The sequence below is a fragment of the Cupressus sempervirens genome, chromosome 4 (assembly GCF_028749045.1).
Source record: "Cupressus sempervirens isolate cs-2001-9-10 chromosome 4, ASM2874904v1, whole genome shotgun sequence".
Taxonomy (NCBI): domain Eukaryota; kingdom Viridiplantae; phylum Streptophyta; class Pinopsida; order Cupressales; family Cupressaceae; genus Cupressus; species Cupressus sempervirens.
In genome coordinates this window covers 609,048,690-609,057,752 of record NC_143121.1, presented here as the reverse complement: position 1 = coordinate 609,057,752, position 9,063 = coordinate 609,048,690, and the positions used below count along the sequence as shown (strand labels likewise).

The 9,063-nt window shown below is 38.6% G+C and overlaps 1 protein-coding gene across 2 annotated transcripts; it reads right to left on the bottom strand.

The window, feature by feature from the left end:
• Positions 1-265: 265 nt before the first annotated feature.
• SIP2 (seed imbibition 2) lies at positions 266-7,878 on the bottom strand. 2 transcript variants are annotated; one of them, XM_089826142.1, is made up of 15 exons: positions 7,612-7,878; positions 6,444-6,667; positions 6,080-6,339; positions 5,232-5,322; positions 5,098-5,146; positions 4,770-4,861; positions 4,474-4,581; positions 4,209-4,340; positions 3,099-3,509; positions 2,727-2,868; positions 2,537-2,604; positions 1,843-1,977; positions 1,528-1,745; positions 1,162-1,250; positions 266-999 (listed from the first exon to the last, which is right to left on the bottom strand). In XM_089826142.1, the coding sequence occupies exons 2-15, from the start codon at positions 6,632-6,634 to the stop codon at positions 688-690; spliced, it is 2,298 nt and encodes a 765-aa protein (XP_089682268.1). In that variant the 5' UTR covers positions 6,635-6,667; positions 7,612-7,878; the 3' UTR covers positions 266-687. The 2 variants fall into 2 exon arrangements, with proteins under 2 accessions (XP_089682268.1, XP_089682269.1); XM_089826143.1 differs by having other exon boundaries at positions 6,444-6,659.
• Positions 7,879-9,063: the final 1,185 nt, after the last annotated feature.

Here is a 9,063-nt window from a genome sequence, read left to right as displayed (position 1 = left end):
ACCTAAAGTCTAAAGTCTATTTAATGAGATGTAGAATTCAATACGACCCACCTCCACCTAGAAGAAATTCTACTCTGCCTTCATCATTAAATGACATGTCCAAGCCCACCTACTCCACATTCCGTGTTTTTTCCTTTGAAATTATGAGGAACAGCCACATAGCCCACACAGCGCCTTATAAGTTGGCAAAGAACTGGCAGGTTTAAAATACTTATCAATAATTATGGAGGGTTACACCATAGCACTTGAGAAAGACATTTCAATCTTTGAGAAGACATGAAAGCTGAACATTATATTATTCCATTATAAAGACAAAGTGAACCCTTGTACAGCTTTACTAAATTAAGACCCCCCGGACCACCTTAGTAGTGGCCACATTAAGTGATTCCAATGCCAAGGGAATTTGGCCATTCGGAGCTTCCTTACATTCGAGACTCGCTGCTAGAAAAATTATCAAGATGTAAATGCCGATACATAGAACATAAATAGCCTCATTTTTTTTTTAACAAGCTGTTCTACATCAACCTACTAACTATAGATACTTTATTCGATTTCCAAACTTCCAAGGGGCATTGAAGTTTCCTACAACTTCTACGGTAATGGCCAAGACTCTTCTACGGTAATGGCCAAGACTATCGATAGCCCACAGGCAGTTTGTAATCCTATCAAGGGAAGAAATTGTGCCGCCTAAATTTCAATTTTCACCTCCCATCTATACATTTCTTCCTTGGGTACAGGAATTTGAAATGTCAGTGAACATATGGCAGCATCATATGTGAACTCCGTCTCCAGCGAATCAATCCAGCACCGTTTGGGCTTCTGTGTACAATATGCCCCGAAAGTACCACACCCCCGAACTTTCATTTTGACTTCAACTAAGCAATCGGAATGTTCTTCATTTTTGTAACCTCCTTGCACCCCCAGTTCATCGATTGCTCCACCAGAGTTAAGCATGTTGGTAAGGCCAATTGCAGCAAAAGAAATTTGGGGTGTAATATTCTGCAAACATAAAAACCAAAATTAGCTAATTCCGTTGTTCACAGCGGGAAACAGAGTGCCATTCTAAGAAGACGTTGAATTCTACCGCTGCTTATACAAATATAGTCCATTAAACTCAATCACGGACACCTTACATATACACAAATCAATTCAAGGGCCTACCGTGACGGGAGAGACTGTATATAGCTCATATTCAAGAACTTTCAATGTGACAGGAATGGCAGCACCCTTTGGAAGTCTAATCAACTCCCCTGCAAAAGAAAAACATTCTGTTCAAGACCCATTTTGGAAAATTTAAATATCATTATGTACATATGACAAATGTGCTCCAGGTCATATGGGTTTCACTCGAATTTCAACCATCGTTTAACTATAAACAGTCAGTCAGGAGTGTTTTACGTGTCGAAATAAAAGGAGTACATGTTCACTTCCTTAATGACATACCTTGCTCTATGCCAAGACAACTGAGAACCATATGCTTGGGACAGACAACAGAAGTTGTCAGAACCAGATCAAAATAAAATTTACCTGATTTGTGACCATAGAAAATGCAATCTCCACTCCAATCATCATCAGCAATTCGTGGGAGGAGGTCAACATCAATAGATCGCACGCTACCAGATAAGGCCGTGGGAGATTTATCATGAACACGATTCTTCTTCTCAACTTTGCACCATCCTGCACCTTGGCAATTGAAGACACCCACCAATCCAGTATGCTTGTTCAAATTCCAGATCTTCAGCAAGCTGCATACAAAACCATAATTGCAATGTTCAATTAGTCAAAACAATAGAGACGAGACTGAATTTACAACATTGAATCAATTTTTACAAAGGTTTGTACCTTTTCCCATCTCTAGCTGGATCCACAAAGATGCAATCACGAGTAGGCCTTCCAGGCAATTGCGCGCGTAACACAGATCCATCCGGGAGAACAAGCTTTTTCAAGAGGTCAAAATTGTGAATGCCGGGTTTGTCACTGAAATTCCAGAAGACAGTATAAGAATCCAACCATCAATTTTTGTTAAAAAAACCCAATTTTTATTTGTGGTTCATGGGAAGGTTTGTAAAGAAATCTATTTTAATAGTAGATTAATCAGATCTATTAGATTTCCGCAATCTAAGCTAATGTAGTTTCATTTCTGCAATCCATGCACAAATGTAGTTTCAACTTTTCAACTTCTGGATTTGATTGTCTAAAGTTTTTTTTATCATCAAAATTTTGTAATCATACTACATGATCCATCCTATCATTCCTTTTGCTTTCTGGATTTGATTGTCTAAAATTTTTTTATCATCAAAGTTTTGTAAATAAAAGTTTTGTTATCATACTACATGATCCATCCTATCGTTCCTTTTGCTCTCTTGTATCGATATGATGAATTATGTAGTATGATCCAAAACATTGATGACAAAAAGAAAAACTTTACACAATCAAATCCAGAAGTTGAAACTACATTGGCAGATTCCAGAAGTTGAAACTACATTGGCAGATTCATGTCAAACTAGCAGGTAATATAAAGAAAGGGATATTCAACCTGACATAGATTGCACAGCCGCCAACAGCTCGTGCAGCACCATGGTATTCAGCTGACGGATGTAAGCTCTGCACAGAGAACGAGTAATCAACCATTAGCCCGATTTCGTGTACTATTTCCCAAAAGCAATTCTCCTTAGTGCACATAGAGTACTCGATCATGGAAGAAATAGATAACAAAGCCTAGTTACATGAAACATATCCCAATCAGGGAACATGAACTCTCCAAGGAACATAGTATTGTATGCAACAGATGAAATATGGATGGTATGTGATGCAGGATCCCTTGGATAGAAGTCGTCTGAAGCTCTGACAATTGCTGTTTGCTTTGCACTGCACAACATTACAGAATTTTGAACATTCGTTATAAGAAAAATAAATCAGGCATGACAAACTAAGTGATGCTGGATCCCTTGCATAAAAGTCATCTGATCTCTCATAACTGCTGTCTGCATTGCGCTGCACAACGGTACCATTTTGAAAAGTTCGTTATTAAAGAAAATCAGGCATCTACAATTTAACGAAAAATGATGCAAAGATAACAAAAGTACGAATTCACGCACCTATAGAGTCCATCAGTGTTGTGGCACATGCAAGCAATACATCCATTATCAGGGAAGTTGCGAGTAATGGATGCCTCTAATGCTTGATGATATTGCTTTGTAATGGACACACGGCCTCCGTGGCCTGCACCTAAAGTCTCGATAATGTTTTGTACATCTACTTTAACACCATCCACACCTGCTGATGCCAGGTAACTATGTAGTTCATTGTAGAAATTGAAAACCTTCTTAGGAGGAACTAGTCCTAATCCATAAACTGAGAGGCTGTCCATCACAATATCTGGCTGATTGCCTATAACACCAGGCGACTGAACAGGATAAGCAAGAGCCGTATCATAATGTTCCATTCCAGCAGCAGCAGGTTTGACTCCACCCCAGTAACCAGTAAGTGCATGCCAGACATAAACATATCTGCATGGGTCGTTTCTATGGTGAGTACCTTATACCAATAGAAAGTTTACTATACAAATAATTCATAGCATAGTTTGCAGACTAGGACTCGGACCTCAGCAAGCCCAAAATTTGAAATCTACTATACACATATTTTTTTGTAGAATTCAATGACAAAATATATTCAATTAGCAATTGACATCTCAATAGAGAAAATGTGTAGTTTTATAGCACTAACATCCAGTGTTTTCCCTGCATCCACATTTTTGTATCTACATGTTTTTGACATTTATAAATATGTGCGAGTTAAAACTTCAGAGTCCAGAATTTATTTTTTCAAAAATGAGATACTCACTCGGAGAGTTTGCAAACTATGATTCATAGTGTATATGAAAGTTAAAGCATCATCTATTTGGGCTGGGGGAAAGGGGGAGGAGGATGTTCTAGCCTAGGGTACAACGTTCCAGGGCCTGCGCCTCTTGCAGAAATAGAAGCTCTGCCTTAACTATATTAAGCATATATTGCACAACTTGGGATTCAAGCAAGCTTGGAAGCATTGGTATTGAGATCTGCGAGTTTCTACAAGATTTTATCCAAGTCTACTCCAAGTTTAATAAAATCCCCAAAAAGTCAGAGCTGAGTCCAAGTCTCGATCCATGCTCAGAAGTAAATCAGGCCTTTCAAATCCATCTACGCTGAAGGATAGTAAAGAAAACATACTTGACACTGTGGTGCTCCTTTGCTTCTTCTACAACATGTTTGAGGCCGGGGGGGTCTTTGGCTATTTCAGTTCCTTTGCGGTGCTTTTGGAACTTGTAATTCTCTTTAATTCCAGTCAATCGGCTGGCAAACCTGAGTATGAAAAAACTTGTGTTGGATCCAATGGCAAATAAAACGGCTCCATAGGGTGCCATCCCCTAGAATCGGATAAAGATAGGACGACAATACAATTAAAAAGTATCTGCAGATGAATGTGATAACTTACTGTGCCCCTTCCTGTACAGTAGCCTTGGGATTTTCCACTTCACTGCCAATCTGTTGCCAACCATCGTCAATGATCAAGAAACGTGGAGGAGTGCCTCCCTCTGAAAGGCTGCAATATGAAGAATTTGTCACAGAGAAATCACGGACTGCAGATTCAGATTATAACACATATTCTATTTATAAATCAACCGCACATTCAAGCTAAACAGAGGATTTCTAATAACCTTTCCGAATCGAAACTAAAACAGAACTTATGCTTTCCTTTCAAAACGAAAGGAGCGCAGGTTAGATGTTTACCTTTTCAAGCCTTCATCCACACCCTCTGCAGTGACATCAGTATAAAACGCATCCCAAGTGCACCATCCAAACCAATTCACAAAATCAGGCAACTGGTCACAAGAACAGGGCATTACAATTTGTCAGAATACTGAAAGCAAAAAACAGTAGAGACATGCCTGAATAACCAAGGCGAAGCATATTGCAAGCAACTACTGTCCACCATAGGAGTACAGGAAAGAATGGTAATGCCATTTATGCTAATAGTGGGTGGGTGCTACTGGCTAGAAGATGCGAATAAAATAATTATATTTCTTGAAACAAAAAATGACGACAAAACGTGCTTTACCTTTTTCTTCTCACGGTGCTGAAATGATTGCAAGTGGCTTTCCACGGCCCTGGATAAAACAATTTAACTTCATAAATAACGGGTGAAAAACAGAAAGCCACTCAACGTTAGAAAAACTAAGATTTCATTCATACTTGACAGCGTCTCCAATAACTTCAAATGGATCCAATCCTGCGTGCATGTACACTGCAAGCAGACCGTGGTTGGTTTTCACAGCAGAATCCCCTGCAAATTTACAGTCAAATTCATTAAAACTTTACTACAATTTATTATAAAAAAGTCTCACTCTTGTAAAACAAAAACAACCACTTAGTTTGGAATCACTTCACAATACTCTGGCTCAATTTAATTCGAATATCACCGTTCACAAGTGACAAGTGACTGAGAATGGTAGCCGGGGCTCAAAACAGCGCATGGCTGGAAAAGTAAGCGATGACAATGCGAATATTACCTATTACACTCGTAATTTTGATAGCCACAAACTCTAAACCAACAAAAACTTCTGAAGGCAAATGAAACCCATAAAAACATAAGATGTGCTCAGAACCTACACTACTGTCATTTTAAGTTTACATAAACTTAGTAGAGTATAAATGGACTAAAATCTAAATTATAACTGTTGATGGACTCAATAATGGGATTCACATTGATTATCTGTCTGTTCAACTTGTTTAACCGATCTCATGTATGCTGTTGGACTGCAAGGTCAACTTAATGCAATTGATTGCATGGGTTCGTTTCTTTTTAAGACTAGTAACTATTTGAAACTAGAAGATAATAAATCTGTATCAAACAATATGGAATGATCTGTAGATGAGTGTTATTTTGATTAACTTATAAAGACCCACTATCAAACAATCTCAGCCCTTCTAACAAGTCACAGTTTAAGTTGAATCTAATTGATAAAAAAAACAGAGTTTCTAAATAGGCAGTAGTATTCTGGCTGATAAGACCACATCGGGTCTAGATCAGTTTCACTTACCACTTTCCAGGCAGATCTCGATTTCATCTCTTTCATTGCCTTGCAGAGCAGCTCTGAATTGTCCTTCTATGAGAGGAAGGAAGACCGTGTAAACGGTCTGCTCCTCCTCGCTAAGATCACTCTGCCCACTGAGAGGAGACCCATGCTTGCTCTCCACAAGCATGAATTGCGTTTCCAGGGGAACATCTTTTCCACATTTCCCCATCCGCTGTGTCATCCACCACAACTTGAATCGGAACAAGCACATAAATCGGAGACCACTGCAAAGTAATTAAAAACACCCATGAAAAATGATTTAAATTATAGAGCACCTAGAATAAACCAATAATATACGGGAAAAGCAGATCAAAATTTGGTTACTTACTCGAGCTTCCCCATGGGAAAAACATGATGGCTTTTGCTCTCAGGCGAAGTGGCTCCGATGAATGAACCTTGCACCAGCCCTACTCCTGAGCCGGGTGTCAGAATTACATTATCTGGGACACCTGTCAGTATGGTGTTCCCATGCACAACCAGATTGCCATCCACAATGGAAATTTTTGGAGTGACCGTCATTTCGCTGACTTGCTTCTGACAGTATCTGCTTTTCTAAGTATGATATAACAATTCACCCGGTCAGTGAAGCCCAAACTATGTCCAAATGCAAACAAAACCAAATGTAATCAGATTTACAAAATATCCTACAATCAAATCAAATATTTCACAAGCTATCAGATATTCTGAAACCAAATGAAATCTAATTTACAACACATCCTACAATCAAGTCAAATATTTCACAAGCTATCAGATATTCAGAAACCAAATGACGCTAAAATCCTAGAAAAAGCGACAAGAAGCCTCTAAATTTCATTAAGCCCATACCAGAATATTCAAGAGCCTTAATACCAATAAATGTTTTATGGGCTTGAAGAAAGCAAAATCCAAAGAAAACAGAAAGTATATATTGAGTGTATCTTAAGAAGAGGCTTCCCTTTTATAACATGGAAATATCGAAAATTCAACCAAAATCCCCCAAAGCAACAGAACCTGAAAGGATTTGCTTGAACACAGCAAAGGCTGGAAGTTAGCGCCGCCTGACGATTGCGACACAGTTAAGGCCGGGACCAAAAGCTAGGCTGTTTATGCGTGGTCTATAATGTAAAACTCTGACACCCATTTTCGACCTTATTAAATTTATAAATCTTTACGATAAAAATCTCTAACCTCCATAATTTTTTTAAGCAAAAATAACAGGTCAGAGGGCTGAAACTCGGACCTCAGACAACATTCAGCAAAAATTATTCCCCATTAACCACGAAAAACATTCAAACAAGAAACTTACAAGTGGGCAAGAAAATCTAGTACGAGGCATCAAATTCCAAGATAAAAAGCTCACAAAATTAGTACTAATTTGTTTAAACTGTATTTATTTTTAAAAAAAACTACACTCAATCCACTACCAGCATGACCAGCTCAATAATGACATCCCCACAGAAAACCGAAAATCCCCCAGTCAGCAAAATTAAAAACTAGAGTTATAATTGTTAAAATACCTGTAAGATTTCTGTATAAAATCTTCGAAAATTCTGTGCTAAAATCTTAACCTTCTGGCTCTCAACTTGTTCAACACTCACACCAAGTCACCCTCATAAATTCGGCAGAAATTAATGAAACAGACAAGAACATTCCAGAGCAGGAATGCTCTAGATTTCTGAACTTCAACGGGTCAGATCCCCTAAAATAAAATCTACCAACAATACATTATACGATACGATCACTCTTCAACGCTACGAGGTTGATGAAATCTTCTGCCGAGTGATGAATGATTTAAAGCGGCAGAGCCGGCAATTTATACTGTCTCGCGCTAAAACCCCCTCCATCTCGCGCCATCCTACGGCCCTCATTCCCCTCCGGGAACCTCGTCGTCGGCGCTGGCCGTCGGATCCCGACAAACGGCGGCAGACACATCCACACATAGACCCACGTGGCGGTAAGTTCGTAGCCTGCCACGTCAGTCACCATAGACGGCGCCGTGCGCCGTTTGTAAACAGAGCTGCTGGATTGGATATTCCGTTGAACGGAATCTTTCTCTTTCTCTGCAAATTGCAATCATTTTATTTTATAGAAAAATGCTTTTGCAATTGTTTATTAAGGAATTGGGGTTATGATTACGTGGGGAAGACTGCAACTGAGCTGGCAACGCCAGCTGTGATGTGCAGTCCTTGTCACGACAAATGTTTGCGTGTAGTGAAGGAGACTTGCGGTGTCTTACACATCGGTTAATCCAAGTCTGCTACCACGAGTTTTCCCTCTAGGCAATCGTTTCCTTCTACTTTGATACAACTGACTTGGACTTTTTGTTAAAACTAAATTTTCTTCCTAGTCTTCAATTGTCCTTTGCATACCTGCTCCTTGTGTATTTTGTACAAAGAAGGTTAACTTAACTAGCAAATGGATCTATGGGTTAAATGGGTATGTTAATTGAAAAAAAGAATTATAATATAATTTCGTTCAATTTTTCATAGTGGTTTTTATTTTAATGAAAAATGATAAAATATGTACAATGTACAAATTGGCAATAGTTATTTACCGTCTAAGTAAAGTATAAATATAATAGAAAGGGAATAAAATTATAAAAGTGCACTCACTACAACTATTTCAACTACTACATGCTATAAATAGGTAAATTGTAGCATTTACTAATGAGTTTGACTCAAAAAACTACAGACTTAAATCTTGAAAGCAATATCACAATTTGACTTCTTGTGGAAAATATCTCCTATTATCAATTGATGAGCTTGAAAGGCTTTCTAATGGATGGTTCATAAGGCACACCACTTCCTAAAGGTTTTGCAAATGAGGTTGCAAGGAGAGTACATTTAACCATGAATGAAACTTTCTAGTTAAGTGCGTTCAAGATGGAGTAGTACTACGATTGGTGATCTCTATGGAAGCTCTAGTGTTTCACCTAGATGCAATGAGTGCTAAGTGTTTCATCCATTCTC